Raw genomic sequence first — 23326 nt, 5'->3', positions numbered from 1 at the left:
ACGCCCGTAGCCTCAGTTGTAGTTTTTCCCCCCAGAACGTGTGGCACCAGTCTTCTGCCAGTCCGACACACAAAGCCTTGCGGAAATGTAAGCTGCAATCGCATAAGAAATTCTGTAGCGGGGAAGGTAGGGAGTGAGCGATATGGAATACGTCGTCGGACCATCCCATTGAAAGAACGTTACCAGGTAAGAGAGTAACTTGTTCGAGGGGATTGGGTCCTCCAACGTATTCCATATCTATGACAGGCTCCCAAAGCAGTACCAATGCAAAGAGGTGGGAAAAAGAATTTCGAAAACAGAAATTTAGAATGCCCAATCAAATTGCGGAGTAAAGGATCGCCTTGCCAAAGGCCAGATCCTGCCCTCGGATGGAATCGGCGGAGTAGTGACGTACAAAAGTATGTACCGAAGCCCAAGTGGCTGCATCACAGATGTTACGAATAGGAACACCCCTCTGTAGGGCAGTAGAGGCAGCCATACCCCTGGTAGAACGGGCCCGCAAGCCGACTGGTGGGTCCTTACCCACCAAGCGGTAACACTCAGATAGCCAAAATAATCCAGCGAGACAAAGTCGGTTTCGTCACAGCTTGTCCCAAACGCTTTCCAGCGTAACCAATGAAGAGTTGATCGTCCACTCTGACCCGGGACATGCGTGAAAGATAAAAGCTTAACGCTCTCCTAGGATCAAGCCTATGGAGCCTCTCCTCTTCCTTACCAGGATGTGGAGGAGGATAAAAGGCTGGAAGAACAACCTTCTGGCCTAAATGAAATTCCGACACCACCTTCGGAAGAAAGGAAGGACGAACTCGAAGGACAACCCTGTCCTTATGAAACACAGTGAAGGGTGGCTTAACTGAAAGTGCCTGTAACTCACGCACTCTGCGAGTGGAAGTGACCGCAACCAAAAATACAGTTTTAAGAGTTAACAGTCTTAAAGGGCATGAATGCAAAGGCTCAAACGGAGCACCCATCAGAAACTCAGGAACGAGGTTCAAATCCCAACCAGGCACCTGGAAAGGTGACGAGGGAACACATTAGTGAGCCCTTTCAGAAACTGAGAAATTAAAGGAATTTTAAAATAGGAATACTCTTCAGACGAGCGCTTAAATATGGACACCGCCGCCAGGTAACCTTTAACGGTACCCAATTGCAAGCCCCTGTGGGCCAAAGAAAGCAAAAAAGACAGAACCATGGGAATGACGCAAGCAAAAGTATCCACATTCTGAACCCTGCCCAGTCGTAGAACTTACGCCAATGGCAACGGTACAGGGACTTTGTTGCGGGCTGTCTGGCCAAGAGCAACACCTCCATCTCGTCTTCAGGGAGGTCCCAATCCTTATACCTCAACCTTTCAGAAACCAAGCGTGAAGGTTGAGGGATCTGACCTCTGGATGGAGAACCTGACCCCCCTCCCGTGAGAGCAGATCGTCTCGGTAGGGAAGACGACGCGGAGGGCAGATGGGCAAGTCGAGAAGGTCCGGGTACCACGTCCTCCGGGCCCACGCCGGAGCAATGAGGATCATCCGGGAACCGAACCTCCGTAACCTCAGCAGTACTTGCGGGATGATGGGGACTTGAGGAAACGCGTACAGCAGTGGGAATGACCACTCCACCAGGAAGGCGTCTCCCAAGGCTCCTTTTGGAGGAAATTCCCGCGAGCAGAACCTCTCGCACTTCCGGTTGACACAGGAGGCAAAGAGATCCACTTGAGGGGTCCCCCAAAGGGCGAAGATCTCCAGGAGAATCTCCTGAGCCAACTCCCACTCGTGAGAGATCACGCTCTGCCTGCTCAGAACGTACGCCATCTTGTTTTCGTCTCCGGCCAGATGAACTGCCGAGATCGAAAACATCCTGCTGGATTGCCCAGAACCAGAGCTCCATCGCCTCCCTGCACAGAGGAAGTGACCCTGCCCCCCTCTTTTTGTTGAGGTAGTGCATGGCCACCGTGTTGTCAGTCAGGATCAGGACATTCTTCCATCGCACAGTCGGCAGAAAAGCCTTCAGGGCAAGCCTGACAGCCCTCAGCTCCAACAGATTGATATGGAGTCTGGACTCCGACAGACACCAACGACCGCTGACTGTCAACTCGTTGGCATGAGCTCCCCGTCCCGTGAGGGATGCGTCCGTCACGATCGTCACCTCCGGCCAGGGTAGCCAAAATGGAGCCCCCTTCATCAGATCGTCTTCGACGGCCCACCACAGAAGGTCCTGGGCGACCGAGGACTGCACCTGAACAGGGTCCGACAACCTGACAGAGGACTGAGACCACTGGAGCTTGAGTGTCCATTGCAAAGATCACATCCGCAACCTGGCCTCTGGCACCAGAAGAATGCAGGATGCCATGAGGCCGAGCAACCTCAAGAACTCGAATGCTGGGAGACTTTGGGCAAGCTGAAACTTGTGCACCATCTGCTGAATGTGATGAGCCATCACCTGGGGAGGAAAACACTGCCCCAGGGACGTGTCGAGCACAGCTCCGATGTACTGCAGCCTCCGAGTTGGTGTCAAATGGGACTTCAAGTTGAGGAAGAAGCCCAGCTTGTGGAGGGAGTGGCAGGTGACTGACCGATGATCCAGGACTTGCTTGAGAGAGCGTCCCCTGATCAACCAATCGTCCAGGTAGGGGTAGACGTGAATCCCCCTTTCCTGAGGTGCGCTGCCACCACAACCATGAGCTTGGTGAAGACCCTTGGGGCGTAGGTCAATCCGAACGACAGGACCCGAAACTGAAAGTGCGAGTCGCCAACCGCGAACCTCAGGTACTTCTTGTGCTTTGGATGTATCGGCACATGAAAACAAGCGTCCTCGAGGTCGAGAGACACTAACCAGTCCTGAAGTTGAAGGGCCTGGAGGACTTGAGGGAGAGTAACCATCTTGAACTTGTCCTTCCTGAGGAGTTTGTTCAAACTGCGCAAGTCCATGATGGGTCTCAATCCCCAGTCTTTCTTGGAAATCAAAAAATAAGGGGAATACCATCCCTTGTTCCTCTCCGCTACAGGCACCAGTTCTATGGCATCCTTCTCCAGCAGGGATTGAATTTCCTGCGCAAGGAGCGGATCCGGACTCTTCAAAGAGAGATTCCCCAGTGGATTGTCTTGAGGCCTCTGCCAGAAAGGAAGACAGTAGCCGTGGGTTATGATCTCCAGAACCAACACATCTGAAGTAATGGCACGCCACTCTGCAAGATGCTGCACCAGCCTCCCCCCAACCGGCGAACCATGGGACATGGCTTCAGGACTGAGCTGAAGCGGCTGCGGCGTTGCCTGAGGGCAAAGAGGCAACAGCCCGAGCGGCCTTGGCACCTCGAGTACCTTGTTTTCCACCTCTGGCACTCCAACGGTGGCCTCTTTGACTGGCAGCTCCTCTCACTTTACCAAAGGATGAGTAATAACGAAAGGAACCTCCCCTCCATTGCTGTCCCCTAGGACGAAAAGGTGGAGGTTGGCCAACTGCAGCGCCCAACGACTTCGCTGCAGCTTTGGAGGTCTGCAACCTCTCAAAGCTCTCATCAGGCTTTCTGCCAAAAAGATGTTCCCTTTCAAAGGGCATGTTGAGGAGCCGGGCCTGCACATCAGGAGCAAACCCCGACTTCCGCAACCACGCAAACCTGAGTATCACGGTGCTCGCCGCCATGGACCGGCTGACGCAATCTGCCATGTCCAAACCCGACTGAACAGCCTCACACATGGCATCCTTGCCATCCTAAACCATGCCAAGGAAACCATCCCGTTTGTCCCTTTCAGGAATATGTTCAGCCGCTAAGGAGACACAGTTCCACACAGTGTGGGTGAAACGTGACAAAGCACAAACGGAGTTGGCCGCCTGAAGCGCCATACCCAGTGAAGAAAATACTTTCTTCGCCCAGCCGTCAAAACGCTTGTCGTCCCTATCAGGAGGGATGGTAGGATACAACGCCTGCTTTGCATAGCCAACTGCACCACCAAACTCTCCGGAGTGGGGTGCTTGGTCAAGTAGCAGGGGTTGCTACTGGCTGGGCGATATTTTCACGCAAAGACTTGCCCACTGCCGGGAGACTCTCTGGAGCAGTCCAAGCCGCCGCCGCCACCCTCCTCTGTAGAGCCATATGGGACGGCAGTACCGGGTCAGTTGGTGGACCTTGGTCGAGGATATCTGTAAGGTCATCCTGAAGAAAATCCCGTGGGGGAGCAGACCAACCCAAGTACTCGGTGTCCCTGGACATAAGGCGCCGGTACGAGGAGTCGGCATGAGTGCCAGGCTCAGGCCTACAAAACTCCACCTCCGGAGAGGTGTCCAGCCCACAGGCATCGTGCAGGGACTGGCGCAGGTCCTCAATTTGGCTATGGCCCGAGAGAATCTCGTCCGGCACCGTATCCGGAACCATGTCATCATCAGAGCCCTCATCCACCTCTGAAATAAACTCAAGATGGCAGTAAGAAGGCACAGAATGTGGAACAAAGCCATGCTTGACCTTTGCCAGAGCCTTTCTAGGTGGTTCCACCGAGCCCAGGGGAACCCCCGTCGAAACAGCCTCGAAAGGCGACGAGTGAATCGGTGTCGACACCCAACGCGACGCAGACAGCATCGATGGCGTCGTCACAGGCCTCTAGGCCGGAGCCCCGAGCTTGTCCCTCGCCATCCTGGGTGCCGACGACTTCTTTGGAGGCGGGGCCTCGAAAGAGTCCGTCGACGACCTCGGCGCAACCGGCGTCGATGTCTTCCTCGAAGACACCACAGGTGCACACGGTCTCGAGCGCATCGAGGACCGGGACCTGGAACGGGCATGATGAGAACGATTCCCCTTGTCCGAGCGGGACCTCTCGCGCGAATCGTGCCGACCACCCGAGCCCGAAGGCGTGCGAGCAGTGTCTCACGACCGACCCCACTCGGAGGCGCGGACGGACCAGTGCCCTGCGATTCGAGAATCGCAAACATTTTCTCCCCGAAGGAAGCAGATTCCTCTGGCGTTCCATGCTTGGTGGGGTAAGCGACCCACCGACGGGTGGTGTCCTCGGATGAGGACGGGGAAGGCGACCGATGACGGTGCTTCCGGGAATGCCTCGAAGAGGCAGAGGAGTGGCGGGACCGACTCCGGGACTGAGACCCACTGGACTTCCGACGACGATGCGGAGAGTCGCCCCTCGAATCGTCCGTCGAAAGTCCCGCAGACCTCGACTTCCGTGGCTTGGACACCTTACCTACCGATAACTTCTTCTTGCGCTCCCGCAAGGCTTTGGACGTGAGCGAATGGCAGTCGACACAGTCATCCGTGTCATAGGCCTCCCCGAGGCACCAGAGGCAGGCGTCGTGCAAGCCCGTTACCGACATCTTGGACCCACAGTCCCCACACTTTTTAAAGCCCGGACGCGGTGTGGAAGACGCGGTAGACATCTTCACGAAGAAATACTTCACAATATGAACAGGTTCGAAGAACCGAGAAAGAACAGAACTCCAAAGAGTCGAGGTGCGCCGAGATCTCTGAAGCGAACACATTCGCGGAAAAAACGGAACTGAGGCTACGAGCGTTGTGCGTCCTACTTATAACATCCAGTGACGTCAGCCGTCGGAGGAGGTCCTCGAGGGTGGCGTATCGACGTCATCGACGCAGGAGCCGAAGATTATCCGAAGCAGCACAGCTGTGGTGATTACATGTCATAGATATGGAATACGTGAAAGGACCCAATCCCCTCGAAAGGCTCCCTTGTGTCTCCAGCTGCTGGTTTTGGAACTGGTGCCGTGTGGATTCATGCGATCGTGTATAAGCGTGGGTCCTGGATACGTAGGTCGTCTTGGTAGTAAATGGTATGCATATGCCTCGAGGTCGGAGCCCTCTGCATGTTCAGGGAGGCCAATAATCCGAAGGTAATTGCGTCGGGATTGGTTTTCCTCGTCCTCGACTTTTGTCCTGTGGCGCTGCACCTCTTTTAGAGGAAATCTAGGTCGATGGCAGCAACTGCGCAATTGTCCTCAAGCGTACTCTGTTCATTGTCCGTAGTGCGTTCAGCTTGGGCAATGAGGTGGGTCTGCATATCCTGGATGTCCCGCTTTTTCTCCAGAACCGTAACGTTGTTTTCTTGCATGGTGGCCAATAGCTCTCATTTCCATTAAAAGTGTTTGTAGCTGTTTCTGCACATCCATTTTCGCGTGTTGTCTTGCGGACCATCGTTGGAGTGGTGTACCGAAGACTGGCGCGCTCACTTTTTTCATTGTTGCCAGTAAGGTTTTTTAAGGGTTTTTACCACAGGCCACTAGTAGGGTAATGGGATGAGGTTGTCTGGTGGCAGGCCTTTACCAATGGGCAGCAGGCGTCACCCCGTAGCTCTGGAGCCTGGTCCCTTCCACCCTAATTATTCGCCCTTTCCTGGGGCAAGTGTGGTCACCAGTATCAGGCAGGTTGGAGTTGGTGGTAGTAAGCCCCTTTCCTCCGATGAGGGTGGAGTCGGGGCCCTAGCTTATGTCCAAATATGATTGGCCGGTCTCCGAGTCACTTCAGCTGCGCCTCAGATGCCAGTATGTATATTGTAGAGGGGCAGATGAGTAAAGTCCTGTTAAAGCAGGGTTCTTGGGATGGTTGTGCCCCAGCAACAGTGAAGAGCGTCTCGTTAGTGCAGCTTAGCAGTCGCAGTCCGGTATCAGCGGATCACAGAGCACCTTAGCATGACCGGGGTCTTCAGCCCCCTGGTATTGTAGTTTCCCACCAGGGATGAGGTCCACACTAGTTAGATGGGCCTGTGTGCTTCTCCTGAGAGGTTGCTTCTTATGTAAAGGAGTGGGGGTGGGTACCCCAGAGGGTGGCAGCCTGTATTGAAAATAGTATTTCCTGGCCCTATCTGCACCCAATTATAATCTCCTCATTTTCCAGCATCATAGCGCATGGTTACTGTTCCTTAACCATGGGTAGCGTTTGTGGCTGTATCGCATTAATGATCTCTCTCCTGATCTTGTGTGAGAGCGGAGTAGCGCCGTTGTTTCGAAGCAGCGGGGTGCCGTATTGTAATAGGGCACTCAGCCGTTAAGTAAAGTAAGGCAGGCTACGCAATGGTCAATTGCCATGTGTGCCGTGTCAGTATCCCCGGTGGAGGAGAAAGGAGCTTGCGGACTGTCTCCCTCTCAGAGTGGGCACCTGCAGGCCCCCCGACATCAGCGTGGTAGAGGTATGGGCAAACTACTGCTCGTATAGGGCTATCGTGCACCAGAGCTCCTTAGAGGGGGTAATGTGGGCGTTCGGCTCACCCCTGCACACTCCCACGACCCAGCAGGGTCTTACGTCTCAGCTCTGATGCGATGTTGCTGGGGTCAGTGGTTCTGTCTCTGCCCGCACGCTGCTTTGTGTTACAGCTCCTTCCCCAACGGCAGTCTTCCTGCCATAGTGTCCCCCATTGTGTCACAAGCCGGCCCGGGCTCACCACCTGCCTGGCTTGCGTTTTCACTCCCTTGGGCGATATATGTTGCATGGAGGACGCCAGTCAAATCCATGGGATATGCAGTATTCTCCAGATGTTCCATGGCTGTGAACCTGTGAGCGAAGCGGGACTATTAGCCAGTGTTTCTCTTGCCTTCTACGGAGCCTCAGCAATGCACCGCCACCACGCTCAGGCTCTCGAGCGCCCCCCATGGAACCTATCCTTTGCCAAAAAGCCTCCCATTCCTCCAGGTTGGAGGATTAGGTAGGAAAAGGTACCTGAACCACCTTCTTCAGGGAACTCTAGGAGCCGTGGCTTCGTTTCTTGGAAGACTATGAGTGTCAATAGGGGAGAATCACTCGGTGAGCAAGCTCTCTTACAATGCTGCTTCTCTTTTTCATTGGCAGAGGTGACCGTTCCTGGGCCGACGCTCCGCACTGTGCAACCTCAACCGAGAAGCCTCATCCTTCGCCTTATGGAAGGAAGTGAAGTTACTTCCCTCGTTCCCATAGGACCATCGGGTGTATGGACTGTACAAACTGCAATCCTGGGTATTGTAAGGAATGCATGGTGGCAATAGTAAGACAACATAAGTGACCACAGTTTAAGGGTGTTTATCACACCCCTGCAAATGTTAAATAAACACCCATCTAAACCTAAATCTAAAGATGCAAGCAAGCTAGGACCATCAAATAAACCGCCTTGGTTATCGACGTAGGAGAGTCCCAGGTACCTCAACACACTGTGTAGGTTTAATCAGCCTTATTTCCTGGTCTTCGGTTTCTTACTTTCCAAGACTCATGGAAGTTAACGGTCTTTATAGGTCAAGGGTGCTTCCCTTCCTGGAACCCTCTCTGGTCTTGCAGTCTTCTTCCTTGTATTAAACTGCCATCTTGGAACTGCTGTTTCCTCATGCGTTTTGCCTCACTCAGAGTGCCTTTGTTCTCTGCCTGTTATCCATGTGGGGAAGTGTGATGGAAGTCGGGTGTGTGTAATGATCCGTACCTTGCCTGACCAAGGTGTTGAGACATGTCAGGTATAGGGCCCTGGTGTTAGTCCGTTGTCGCTCACGGTGAACTGTCAGTGAGAAAGTGCGTGTTGGGAAAAGCGTGCAGGGCAGGTGGGGCTGAGTTCCTAGGTATCCTACCTGGTAGGATGGGGAAAAGTGTTATAGGGAAGCGGATACCACGTCTCGCCCACTCCCCGAAGATCCCTCCTCCAGGTGAATTTCCCACACTGGTCCACCCCCAGGAACTGGATCCAAAAGCGAGGGCCGTTTCCTGGCCACCTCGATGACAGATCTCCAGGGACTAGCAGGTAAGACACCTTCAGGTTTCACACAGTAGCATGCTCCTCGCCCAAGCAAAATAAACAAATCTGGTGCGGATCGGAGACCGACCTTCGACGGAGTAGGCATGGTTAGGAGAAAAAAATTGAATATCTTGTTTCCGATTAGTGAACAGAGTGGAAGAGGGGGAGGAGCAGTGTGGAAGAGGGGGAGGAGCAGCGTGGAAGAGGGGGGCAGTAGCGAAGGAGGGTGGGAGGAGTAGCAAAGGAGGAGCAGCATTCAATTATTTATTTTTACATTTATAGCAGCGCCCCAGACCCTCAGGTATCACAGCGTTAGTTACATTAAGTGCGAAGAGACAGTTTATAAAGTGCAAGACAACTTATACAGGTGAGTAAAAAAGAAAAGATCGATGTGGGTGCACAATCTGGCAAAGCCGCACCTCTTGATACAGGGGGCTACTTCAGGTGTGTAGGGAAGCATGTTGCAGCGAGGTAGGATTGCAAGAACAGTGTTGGGCTGAGTGTGACAAAGCCAGTAGTAACAGGTAGGCTAGATGCGAAACAGCGCAGGTCTGAGTAATGTCAATCCAGAGGTTACAGATAGGTTAAATGGGAAAAGCCTTGCTTCATGGTAAGGGGAGCTACATCAAAAGTGCAAATTGTTTGAGACATCTGCAACATTGTAAAGACTGAAGGGGGGGTTATCTGTACTTCTGCTCTCTATATTGCAGAGTTGAAGCACAGAGCACCCCTGCCAAGATTCTCTATTCTTGGTAGCAATGGACGAGCAATCGAGGCTTAGCTCTCAGGAGGCAATGCGGGCTGGTTTTTCAGTACAGCGTAGTCCCCAAGCACCCACAAAGGAATGTCCACACACTATGTTAGTGAAAACACAGTCTTTATATAAATAATGCTTTGGTTATGTACACATACAATAACACACTTTGTGCTCCGACAATTCTAAAATGGTAAATATATACAGTCTCAATGTGGTACCACAATTACTCTTGTGGTGGTTTAATTTATTCCATTAAAATGCATCAACTGTACGGAGTTCAAATGTCATACAAATCAGTTAATAAGGTGAACCAACAATAGACATAGGAGGAAAGTAGGTTGGTTAAAACAATAGGCAGAATACTGGCCCCATTACCCAGACACAGTTCTGTGTGAGGATCCCATCCACCTGGGCAACCTGTAAATAAAGATATAATACAAGCCCAGTCCATATATTGTTCATAGGAGTCTTATTTCCCCCCTAGAAAGGTTTTACCACCCCAATATACCTGCAACAGCAGAATTCAACGTCGGGTCATCGACGGATCCTTCTTGAGTGGCTCCCTTTCAGTCAGGAGCCACGGATCATCGAGATCCCACGAGGAAATGGTAAACAAAGGTGTCAAGGCAGCAGCTTCGGTCCTAGCGGTGCTCATCGACGATTAGTCCTCCGAAGATGAGGCGTGCAGGGCACCTCGACAACGATAGTTTGTTGCCGCAGAGAGTTACTGAAGAACATTGGCCCAGCAAGGGCATTGAGTCGTTTGCGTCTCTGTGGTTTTCGGGTGGAGGGAACCCCACCGGCTGATTCTCCTCGGCGCGTTGACGGCCTTGACTTTCTGCGGCTGGACAAAGCAGTCGTCGGTGATGAGCGAGGGAGTCCTTCATTCAAAGTGTTCTTAATAAATGGAGCTTTGAGGCTCCGGTCGATGAGTCGACGGTGATGGACTTCAATGTCCGGGAGCTTCACTTCGTGGTTCCGCGGCAGTCCCGTCTCCGGTCCGCAGCCTTTCGAGGACCGACTTCCAGGGCGCTTTGGCGTGGGTTAGCTGGTGCAGGATGGTCCCTCATAGCTCGCGGAGAGGTCTCCTAGCCAGGTCCCCTCTTGGATCAGTTCCTTGAAGGCACAACAGCTTTCAGATTGGCGAAGGACAGCAGCAGCAATTCTTCTTCTTCCAGTGGGCTTCAAGGTTAAGCATCAAGTATCAAATTCAGCTTCTGAACGATTTCCATCAGTGAGAGGCCCCCAGATACACTGATCTCTGATTCACTCTGCTGGGTCACACTCTGGCAACCAATCATTCAGAAGGGCATTCAGGCAGCCAGGCAGCCAATCAGGCTTACAGTGCATTCAGGCGATTCTTCTCCATACGGACACTCGCAACACGGAAAGTGAATTCGGACAAGCACTCTGACATTCAGCACTCCACACTGCTTTCATCACAGTTTCGGGCAGGGCTGTCTCAGTCATTGTGTCACACACCGATACTAGACACCCATAACACGGAATGCGTATTCGTCACACACTCCAATTTCCCATGTTCCACCCCACGGGCATACCTACAACATACAGTTATTGGGAAGGCTCCAGCCAGTCTGGCCTGGACTTCACCCACAATACCATATCTGCAACTTCCACCCAACAGCCAGTAAGGGGGAAGGGACAGAGTCAGGGCTTCCCGGGACTTCGGGAATACAAGGTAACAGGCAATAGAAAGCAAGAGGTCACAGGGGCCATCTTGTTCCTATAAGGAATCAACTGATTCCAATGGCAGGGCTTGGGTATCCCAAAATGGAGGATACTTCGAGCACCTGTCAAATTCAGCATGGAGCTGCCATCAGCCCATACCCTGCTCTGTGGGCCACACACAGGTGCCCAAAAACATACACTAGGAGTACAGGGTTGTACTCCCACCCATGGGTGCCATAAGGGTATCCCAAGGGTCTGTTCACCACAACCAAAAAGAGGAAGAGCCGCACCGCCAGGAGTCCAACATGAACTCCTGTGCAGAAAACAAGACAGAACATAAAAGATAAGGCAATAAAGGACAGGGATATGGAGGCCCTGTCCCTGCAATGCATTTCCAGCATCACAAACATGTCCTTGCCCCAGGCTTGGCCTATGCTCAAGGAAAGGTATTAAGTGACATGGGAATGTTTTGGAGGGTGTATTGACAGGATAAACCCGACTGGTTTCATCCTCCAGAGCAAGCCCATCAGAGCCAGCTCCATTACCTTAGCCTGGTGAACAGCTAGATTATTAGGGATTTTCTGAAGATCATGTGGTCATCAAAAGTTCAGAGTCAACTGGTTATGATGTTCCATTAGTTGGTTGCTTAGGAGTACTCTCCTTGGAGTTTCCCGTCGAAGTGTGTGACTGTTACCTCAGCCAGTTTGCTGGATCAAAGCATTCTGCCTAGTTGTTCTTGGGTATGACTGGGAGCCAAATTGTGTGGGGTTGATGTTTTCCAGTCTTCATCCTTCAGTCTTGTTGCTAAGTTTTGCTGACTTTTTGCATGGTTCAGGAGGGGATTTGGAGGCCCAGGTAAAATCTGGTAGTACAGTCAAGTGCTGATAGTACTAGGACAATAACTGCAAGGGTTCTGTGAGGAAATACTGAGATAGCCAATGTAATGAAGTTTCCTTAAATAAAAGAAGAACCTTCTGACAATTGCTTTAATTTGTGGCTCAATGATAAGTGACTGTTTTTATGAGAACTGCAAGGTTTTTTACTATCCAGGTCAGTTGAGGGTATATTCCCATTTCTTTCAGACAATGAATAGTCATGCACTGTGTTTTGGCACTGCATATTGTATTAGTCATTTATATGGCACCTTTTCCCATTTGTAAGGCCTCAAAACGCTTTTTGGTAGGAACGCACTGGGGGACCGAAGTCCAGGTAGGGGAAAGTTCTCAGAGGAGGCTTAAGATGCGTGTGTGCATTTGGCCAAGATTAGGACTTAGGAGGGCTGGCTAGGCTCAAATAAGCAACCCAAGAGGCCAGGAATGTGGACAGCTGCTGAGGGAGGTCCCGACAAAGCGCTAGTGCAGGATACTCAAAAGGTATCCAGCTAGACTGAAAAGTGTCGTAGGTTGTCTCTGTATTCTAATGGCAGAGGTGTTGAGGCAAGTCTGGTGTTTCAGTGCGAGACGGTTATGTGGCCAGTTAGAACAAATTTGTCATAGTTGTAACTGCATTGTAAAGTGCGTCGATAGCAGTGCCTGCGGAAGATGTCCATTGAAGTGGTGCATTTATACATACTGTAAGCTCAGATGGAGCTTACCTGTGATGTTACTGTGTCATCTGATCTTCTGTGGGAAAGAAAAAGCCAGCTACAATCGTAGACTTGTCTAGGCACTATGGGCAGGCTACCCTCAAGTCTACCAAGTGCAATAGACTGGAGAAACTTCTAGGTATGACACACAGGCTGCCATAGAAACTTAGAAAATGGGATTCTCTACGCGCATTCAACAGATTACCATGATCAAGAGTTTGGCTTTAGTTGTAATGTATGTCGGTCGGTTGTCATTCAACAACAGTCTATTTCTGAAGGGCAATTAGTAGATCTGTTTGATTTTCAGCTGCGGCTTGTGTCACTTGGTAGACCATCTGTTAATCAGTAGCTTAATTGTAACAGGAGAGACCCAAGCTGCTGCTGATTTTCACTTTTCAAGAGTGGGTTAATATAACTATGGTCGGCAGATTGGGACCTCAGAGTGCCCTGCAAGTGATAGTGTGGGGGGAAGTGTGAGGAATTGTTATGAGACAAGTACACTGTTTGTGTACTGGGAATTGATCCACCTCGTCCTAGATCTGTCTTTTTAGGGGGATTTTGGGGCCTTGGTGAAAAAAACTGCTGAAATATCGAGAAGGATGCGGTTGGTTGATATGCTGGTGGTGTTTATTAGTGTGTCCCAGATGGATGAGAGAGCAGATTCAGTTCCCTTTATTGTCCTCAATTCAAGTTGTGTCTCATGCATGTTGGTCTTGCCATAATCCCAATGTTGTTGGTAGATTTCTCTATTAGTTTTACTCTGTACAGAGATGGGGCAGTTACTTGCTGGATCATCATGATTTGCTGTGATCTTGGTAAGACGCAAGAGTAACAGCAGAAAACATGGTACCTCCAGAGGTAAACAATGAAGGCCTGGCGGCAGTGAGGCCAGTTAAAGGCACATTTATTTGCTGTTTTATTGCGTTTTGCGGCTTATGCAAAGACGAGCTGGGCAATGCTATGATGTACCAAGCTGTGCAAAGCCGAAGCTGGTAGGAATGTTGTGTACTGCCGAGGATGCAAACAGATTTTTTTTTCACTGAGAACAATTTAGTCCATACGCTTAATTTTATGAAAAGTTTTGTGTGCCGTGCCAAAATACTGGTTCCTTTGTACAATAGAAAGGAGGACACGATTCTAGAATATTGGTGCTTTGGATTTTGTTAATTAGAATTCGTAAGTTGGTGCACCTCGGTAACATGCTGCAGAGACTCACATCTAGAGCAGTGCATGTTGCCAGTCCCCTCCGACACCCCACTCCCTGCAGTCATGTTCGCCTTGAACTTGTCATTCTCTGCATAGGTGTTTCGCAGAGATGTGAAGGGAAATAAGACCAAAATCCTCATGCTTATGCATTTTGCTTTATTGTTCTTGAATATAGTAAATTAGCGTAAACAACATGGTGTTTGTATGTTTTGAGGGCTTGCCTCACAAAAGATATTAGCAGACAAAATTACTAAGCAAACTGGCTTTTGTGCGATTACTTTGTAGAGGTCAAATGAGCATGCCCTCTGGTGATCCTGCTGGGTTCAGGAGTGGAATATAGTTGTGAAGGGACGGAAAACACAAGGACCCTGGGTTTGCTGCAGTGGATGTGGGTTTCGTTTTGTAGTGGATTATTGATCTACTGTCCCTTGTGTCCAGCTGGTCATACATTTTAACTTTTATTGGGAAAGTGAGCCGACATTGAGTCAGAGTTGTGATGGATAAGCGTTGTGTTGCAAGGTGATGGGTTCTTGAATATATTAGCAAGTTTAAACATTTCTGTCTTGACAGTATTGTGTTATTTCGATGGGCTGATCATGATTTTCTTTTTCTCCTGTACTGTCCCTGTGCTGTAGATCCAGAGCTGTTTGTGAAGGCAGATCTGTCTGTCTGGTAGTATTGCTTCCCACCACATTTGTTTAATCTTTATTTCCCCTTTCCTAATGTTGTGGTGCTTGACTGCATAACTTCCAGTATTTCTTTTAGAGTGTTTTAAGGGCTTCCTGGGGGCAAGCTTGACAAGGCATTGTTTGATCTATTTCAGAATCATGCAGTGTGACTTTTCTGGGGTTTCTAGATAATGTGGCAGCGTGCAGCTGGTGTTGGAGTCTTCCAGAGCTGCAAGGAAGCCCTCCAACTTGACATTCCATGGTCTGATAACTGTAAATGGTACCTTGGATCAGGTCGGCAGTGTGAACGAGTAAGGTGAATGAAGTAGCAAAATTGTTACCCTAGATCAGCAGAAGGGTAAGTGCCATTGTAAAGAAATTTGGGTTGCAGAATTGTCCATACAGTTTATATCCCCTTGAGTGGGAACAATCTCCAACTGATTGAGGTGGAGGGCATCACGGTTTGTTGAAAGCGTTCTGGTTACAATGGTTTGCTTTTCCTCCAGCCACAAGTTAAAGTCTCACAGGATGGTGAGCTATTGGCACTTGACTAAGGTTTGATATTATTCCAGAAACCTTTTGTGCAAGATGAGGGTTTTAGGAGGGTGATCTGTAGACTAGGAACAGTAGGTTGACTACTTTCAAGTGATCTCCTGTGTCTGAAACCCAATAAGGATCATGTTTGTGATATGGTCATCATGTCAGTATTGTCCAAAGCATTAACCAAAAGACTGCTTAATTACATGCTGCCCTTGTTCAAGCCAGACAGCCTTTATCTTAGTGAGAACAACCATATGAAACCTCAGACCCATTTACTTGCTGGTACACCATGTAAAACCCTATACCTCAGCAGCTATTGGCTAATACAATTGTTGTACTTGGTCGCCATCTATGGAATTGTCAGATATCTGCAAAACTGGCAGTGTTGCAGTTATGAGACAAAGCCTGACATTGCAACTCTACAAAAGGGCTTGGTTTTCCTTTCTTTTTTAAAAAAAGTTTGACCTGTATGGTTTCCCCAGCTTTTAACCAAGATGTGTGTACCAAAATGAGGGTGACAGTAAAACGGAAAAAAAATCCAATGCTTACCAGGCTTGGTTGGTAATGATACTGATGGAACATTTGGTAAAGGTACAGTTTCTGGGCCCCGTATGTCCAGTAAATTCTTATCCAATTCCTCCTGTTCAAGTTCTTCCAGTTCTGCCAGCAATTCATCCTAGTTTGAAGAAGTGGAAAAATAGCATTAAGTGAAATGTGAACACTTGCAGGGCTGTAAACACCTGCCCAATTTAACATTGTTATACTGGGGGAGAGGGGGGGAGGTGTGGCGGGGTGACAATCTGCTTTCATGTTTATTGTGACACTTAAAAACACACAATTATTCTTCTATACCATTCACATAACTCCTATACGTAACAGGTATCCTTCCTTCCTCCCTCCCTCCCTGATATGAAAACCCTGGCAGGGGCACAATGTGCCAACCCTCGGGTAAGCCTAGGTCACTCTTGATCACTACTGTGGTGATTTGGCACAATATAAAAAGCTCTATAACTTAAGTAGAACTTCAATAAACAATCCTAGATAACTGAAACTGATACAATTTACTACTGCCATCCACTGCCAAGAATCACCTGGACGCCTCAAAGAAAGTCTATTACCCAATCTTAGGGGCTGTGGAAGGGTTTTGTGCAGAATAGTTTATTGCTCTTTCTTTGGTAACATCAGCCATTGATTAAGGCAAAAGATAACCTTCCTATTAGGTGGCATTCTTTTATTCCCCCATTTAGTTTTTATTACCTTTTGATGCCATTTGCCTACTCGAACAGCTTCATACAAAGGTCTCAATAATTGTTTATTTTATTATCAGTACTGTATTCACTTAAGAGTTTAAGCAAGCAAAGGGGAATGTGCACATGTGGTTAGTATAGCTACGACAAAGAGTAGGTTCAAGTCATACAGAAGATAAATGTACAGAGTGAATGGTGCATTTATTTTCCTGTTCACAACATTTTAAAGCACATATTAAATAGTGTCAGTGAATACAGACTTGGCTTAAATTAAGCTTCACTTTATTTTCAAAAGCACACACAATAATGTTATACCAGCACAGACAATAGTTGAAGGTCTGTTCTGTTAAAAGGCATATTTTTAAAAAGGTTTATCTTACTTTTTAAAATTTAGCATTTGAAGGGTCTCAATTCATGTAGACAATGATGAGGATGCTTTCTATTTAAAATGCAACTTTAACATTGATTAAAGCTATTCAGCAATATGCGGTTCTTCCTATGGGTCTGCAACATCAGTTTCAGTGGTTCTAATATAAAACTATCATTGTTATTTTTGTGCACTCAATCTAATGAATGCAAATGCACACAACATAATTGATATAGTAGACTTGGACTGTGTGCTATTTTACAGTGAAAGATGTGGTTATTCATCTTTATATTGGTATTTAAAATAATATTTATATGTTAAAAAAAGTTATTGCAATTTGCATTTCCTCAAGAATACTCTCAGCGAGGGGCACTGTGGAGCAGCCAGCGCATGCAGACTTGAGTCTCTGCTGCTCCGCCGTGGCTGCTGAAAATCCTCAAGAAAGATCCTTGTTGTAGCTTGATTATCCCAGCAACTTAGACGTGCGAGGAAAGATGAAAGTCTCTGCATGATCCCCTGAGAAACCCAGAGGAAAATCGGCATGGGGAGGGAGAGATTGGGAACAACGGGCCAGCCCTGGACCTCCGAGACACACCTCCTGGGTTCCAAGGGCACATGATGGGGAAATCTCTCTCTGGATATGGAATGTCAAATGGACTGGGCTCCAGCATTAAACAGACACTAGTACTCCAATCCCCCAATAGACATTCACCAGACATCGCCCTCCTAACAGACACACCTAGTCGGTACGGAGTGTAAGTTCTTCAGGAGGTCCAACTATGCACTGGCTTATCACGCAGGATTCTCGAGAGGGGCAAGGGGGATGATGATTGTAATACATGAGAGGGTACCTTTCTAACTGAAGGAGGTGCAGACAGACCGAAGAGGGCAATTTGTAGTGGTAACGGGGGGAAATGTGGTGTAACAGCTGGGGCATCGTGGCAGTATACCCAGCCTCACCGCTCACGCTCCAATTGCTGAATGATCTCCAAGCAGCAATACTTACTGAACAAGCAGATTTGTGGGTAATGGGAGGGGACTTTAACGAGGTCATGGAGGTGGGTAGGGACAGATTACATAGGGGCAACAGGAACCCTGACCTTCCGACCAAGTTGTACTCCTTTGTAACAGCGTTGGGGCTGGTGGACGCATGGAGGGCACTGCACGGGGTAGAATCTGGGTTCTCCTTCTCCAATGCACATAGCTCACTATCAAGGATAGACTACTACTTCGTTGCTCAGTGCATGCTATATAGGCTGATATCTGACATTCCTGGCTAGGTGTATCTCAGATCACACCCACCCCCCCCCCCCCGACTTATGGTGTTGACAAATGGGCGAACAAAACCCAACACAACCTGGCACCTCAATGCATACTATCTGGGAATGCCCGAGGTAATGGTGGGCCTATCCAAAAAGACAGCAGAATAGTTTACCCTTAATGAGGGCTCAGTTGACAGCCCAGCCACGCTATGGGGGGCCTACGAGGCAGTGCCCCGGGGGTGGCTCTCTCTCTGGTGTCGGCTCACCGCCAACGACATGCCTGGGAAATAGAAGAGGCAGAGGAACAGGCGGAAACGAAAGAGGAGAGGTTCCATGATTCAGGGTCCCGGGCTTCACAAGAGGCTCTTAAAAACGTGGTGCTGGACAATGTGAGGGTAGCCCACTGGTCATTACATAGACAAATATATGAAACGGGAGACAAGGCTGGCAAAACGGATTGGGGCAAAGGGCATATACGCGAGGGAATTACTAATAGAAAACTCAGACATCGCCTGGGCATTCGCCACCTTTTACGAACACCTCTACTCCCCCAGGCGAGGACAACCGAGACGGAGGGCTCACACTTTCTCTCGACTGCGATCCACAGTCTCTCGGAGCAGCAGATGCGAGAATTCGAGGTCACAGAGGAGGCGACGGCAGCGCTGTCCCAACTTCAATCTGGCAAAACCCTGGGACCCAACTGTTTTCCGGTGGAAACATGGAAACGACCGGAGGGAAACGGTGACAGGACACATGCACTGCATGTTCATACAGAGCAAACAAAAGGGACAACTCCTGTCGGACCTCAGGAAAGTATGTATTGTAGGGATTCCCAAACCTGGGAAGCCTCCAGAACTCTGTGCCTCCCACAGGCCGATATCACTAATCAATGGGGAGACCAAGGTGCTGGCACAGATTCTAGTCAATAGATTACTAGGAGTGATAGACTCCCTCATCCATCCAGACCAATAAGGGTTCATGGCCTCCAGATCCACTCGGATGAACTTACGCAGGGTGCAGCTTGCCATGGACCAGTCCTCTGCAATATGGTACCCACTAGCGCTCTTGGCCATGGACTTCGAGAAAGCATTCGATTCAGTGGGATGGGATGCTTTATGGGACATAATGGGTTGCATGGGATTCGGGAACAGCTTTATGTCCTGGGTCGGACTACTCTGACTCTCCGGAAGCACGGGGAACCAGACAGGGCTGCCCCTTCTCCCCCCCTACTATGTACTCTTGCCATTGAACCGATATCGATAAAACGCAGGATGAGTGGGGAATGAGCGGGATTCACATGGCCATGGGGAGGGAAGGACCTTGTCTCACTTTATGCAGACAATCTCCTTATCTATCCAAGTAACCCCGTAACCACCTTTCCGGTGATGAGTCACATTCTCACGGAATACCAGAAGTTTGGAGGACTTTAGGTGAACAAACTGAGGACAGTCCTCTTTCCGCTACAGGGGGAGCAGGGGAGACTGTGATCCCAAGCACTGCCCATACTCTGGCTCGGTTTCGGGCTTTGAGTACCTCAGCATTCGAATTGGCCCAGACCTGGACGACTTCCTACAGCTCAACCTGCAACCAGTGATGAATAGATTCTCTGCCGATGAGGCCCACTGGCAGTCCCTCCCATTAACGCTGATGGGTAAAGCGGCCCTCTTTAAAATGTTGATGTTCCCGGAATTTCTATATGTCCTCCCGAATGCCCCAATTCACATCCCCAAAATGATCTTCACATCTATAGAAAGTATCCTCCAGAGGTTGCTGTGAGGAGGGAAACAAACCCGCATAGCCCTCAAAACCCTGCAGTGCTCTGTTTGGGAGGGGGGAATTGGTCTGCCCTGTCTCCGTACCTACTACTGGTGAATGAATGGCTTCATGGGGACACTGGGCTCCCACACAAAGGGCATCGACTAGAAGAATGGGACCAAACACAACCCTGCAAATACTGTACAGAGAAGACAAAAAAGGGATGGTGGAAATGCCAAGGATGACGCTACATTCGCTAAACTTGGACGGAGGCCCATCACTACATCGGATGGGGTGGGAGACCAACACTGGACCAACCCCTCTGGAACAATAGGCATTTCCCTCAAGTCCTGAAAATGGGTCACTTCACAAGTTGGGAGGGGCATTGGATTTGCACGTAGTACATGACGGGCGCCTCCTGGCATTTGAGGCACTGTGAGAGAAGTTTAAGCTCCCAATTAGAAACTACTACAGCCTCTCCAACTAACAAAATGCTATCAGTTCTCAATTCCCGGTCTTGGAAGAGATCCCAAAATGTTCCCCCCTGGAGGCCAACATTCACCCGAATGGAATCCCAGCCACGGTTACTTCCACACTGTACCAAGTGCTTACTGCTTTCGGGGCCCAGGAGCTGTCCCGACTCAAAGAAAGGTGGGGGAGAGAGCAGTGGGCCCACTGGAATCAGAGGAATGGGTAGAAGCACCAATGTTCCCATGGGACATAGGAATAGACACCAGGTTTTGTTTAATCCAGTACAAAATCCTACATCAGGCATACTACTCCCGCACAGATGGCACGGTGGGGGGTGGTGGACAACGGGAACTGCTTGAGATGTTGGAGAGTGGAAAGTACCTTCTTCCAAATGGTGTGGAGCTATGACTTAATTCAGAACATTTGGCGGAGATGCACCCGTAAGATCTGAGGTGTTGGGGTCCCCCATCTCACAGGACCCGAAATTGGAATTACTGGGAATCTGGAGGGATGTGGAATTCACCAAACACGAGAAGACATTCCTGGTCTTGACACTGGGATTGGGGAAGAGACTTACGGCTGCCAAGTGGGGCTCTGCAGACAGGTTGAGCCTTGGCCGCTGGGTCAATGAGATGGACAGATGTGCATCCCTGGAAAGACACATTTATAATGCTTGGGGATGCCCTGGGAAATTCCAGAAAGTCTGGGGGAAATGGGTAGGAACAGTGTTAACAGCAACAAAGAATACTCTCAGCTTTACCCATACAACCCATGCACTCTCACCTCTTCAGTTACTTAGATAACCAACTCAAGAACTTCGGGGCAATGAACATTTACTTTAAAAGCACTTTGTCCATATGATGTTTATTCTAAAGTGAACTTTTACAAAGTAGAGTGTTTCCCACAATATGTCTCAGCACCAGAAGTACTGTTGAACACCTATTATTGAGAGTTTTACAGTTTTGGGGCAAAATGGGAAAACTAAAAAAGAAAAACTTATCTCCTTCTCGGCGCTGCTCAGTCACTGAGACTTTTGGATGCATGTGTCTTGTCTTTTCCAACCTTTTGACTTTCTCGTTGGTGTCTGAGGTGGCTTGAGTATGGCAGGGAGATCACTTGGTCCATACAGCAATGTTGGGGGAGCAGGTCTCTCACATGCCGAGAGCGCCAGCAAACAGGCCACCATTGAGCTTTTACCGCCCTTCTCCCGAGACTTGCACCATCTCCCTTTCCCAAAGGTCCTGCTTTCTGGTCCAGAATCTATCCATCTGTCTCTTCTTGATGCTTCATCAAATGCTCATACCGATGGGGCTTTCCTCCCCCCCCCCCCATCTCTTTCTATGTACTCCCATGCATTTCCTTGATACTCTGCCACAGCTCATTCCCCCCACAAGTCCCCAGGTTCCGCTCGTCAATCTCAGGGTTCATTGATGTGCCTGCTTACACTTTGGCTCCTTTGGAGCTTAACCTGATACCCCCCACCCCTTTTGCTCCCTCTCATGCTTATAGATTTAACTCCTAGCCTCCCGTACGATTGTCTCAACTGCCAGCTCTTAACTCAAACTCTTAGGTGTGACATCTCCTCCCGCTCCTCTTTTCACTCCTCATCTCTCCAATACTTGTTCAACCTCTACTCTCTCCAACTCCTGATGGTTGCCATTGTCTCCTCTACAATACTCCCATTCTCCTCCTCTCAAATGGCATGTTGCTTTGGCTCCATCTGCTCTTCTCCAAAACACCTTCTCTGTACACCCACACTGTTCCTAAACAACTTCCTCTCTTTATAGTCTGTGTGGGCCGATAACAGGCCAGTTGGTAAGGGCAGCAGTTTCAGGAGTAGGCTGTTATGCAAGTTACTCTTATTAGGTACTTTCTGGCAGTGCATGGGGCTTCAGCAGGCTTTGGCTACACTTCATGTTAGGCACATTTAGTAGACTTAAAAGCAGGGCATACTTGACTGGGATGCCACATACCTGCGGCAGACCAATGCTGCATAGGAGCAGAATGCTCCGATAATCTGTCCCTATACACGCTAACAAGGACTTTACTTTTACTTTAATTTATTTATACCACGTAAAAACCATATGGCCCCTGAAGGACAGAATCCTATCAAGAAAGGACTAAAAACAAAAAACATACCACATAACATACTTCCCTGGGAAATGCCTGCACTTCCAGGAGTGCAGACAAGCTACCTCTCCGGATTATTTAAACAGACAGGTCTTCAATTTCTTCTTAAACATAAGATTTTCCACATCTGACGTTAGGCGGGACAGAGTTTCAGAATGTGGGTGCTGCTATACAAAACGCACCTTTGTTAACTTGTGACAACTTTGCTTTGGTGTGGTCTGATCTCAAATGTTTGACAACTGGATTCTTAACTATCCTTTCTGCCAGGTACAGTGAATTCGAACCCTCCAGGTATTTATACACTATAGTGAGCATTTGGAAGTGTATCCTAGCCTCCACAGGAAGCCAGTGTTAGCCTCCGAGACAAGGTCATATTTTTGTTCAGCCCTACAATGGCTTGGATGGTACTATTTTGTATGACTTGAAGTCTTGCAATTTCCCCCCTGTCAAAAGGCTGCTACAGTAATCTATTTTGCAGCCTATAATCGCTCTAGCGAACGTCTCACTGCTATTTTTCGAACGGAATGGGCATATATGAGACAATAGTCGTATATAATAGGAGAATGTACCTCCAAGACTTAATTTGCACTTTCACATTCAAATTTGGCTCAAAGAATACTCCAAGAATTGTGATCTTTGTAGCAATTATTTTTGCACTCAGCTATTTGGAACTCAAAGTAATCATCTCCTAATCTTGATATTCTGGGGCTGGCCCCTATAATCATGCTTTCTGTTTTCTCATTGTTTAACACAAGCCCATTCACCCTCATCCACACTTGGATGAGATCATATATCTTATTGATAGCAAGTGTATCCCTCCCTATATAGTTCCTGGATAAAGGGATGATGCCCTTCCTATCGTCTGCATAGTTGGAGAAACGGATGTCCTGACCCTCTAATACCCGAAACAAAAGGACAGTAAAAATGTTGTACAGGGGGAGAGACGGGCAAGCTCC

General features: G+C 49.0%; 1 protein-coding gene across 1 annotated transcript in view; it reads right to left on the bottom strand.

Moving 5' to 3' along the window:
* Positions 1-23326, bottom strand: part of CHMP4B (charged multivesicular body protein 4B) — a 479020-nt gene that overhangs the window by 35900 nt on the left and 419794 nt on the right. The window contains exon 4 of the mRNA XM_069652150.1: positions 15688-15814. Coding sequence (XP_069508251.1) covers positions 15688-15814 — 127 coding nt within the window. The remainder of the gene's footprint in view (positions 1-15687; positions 15815-23326) is intronic.

This window comes from Ambystoma mexicanum, chromosome 3p, assembly GCF_040938575.1.
Source record: "Ambystoma mexicanum isolate Mex_15411 chromosome 3p, UKY_AmexF1_1, whole genome shotgun sequence".
In the NCBI taxonomy this organism is placed as follows: domain Eukaryota; kingdom Metazoa; phylum Chordata; class Amphibia; order Caudata; family Ambystomatidae; genus Ambystoma; species Ambystoma mexicanum.
This window is presented reverse-complemented; position numbering and strand designations above follow the sequence as displayed.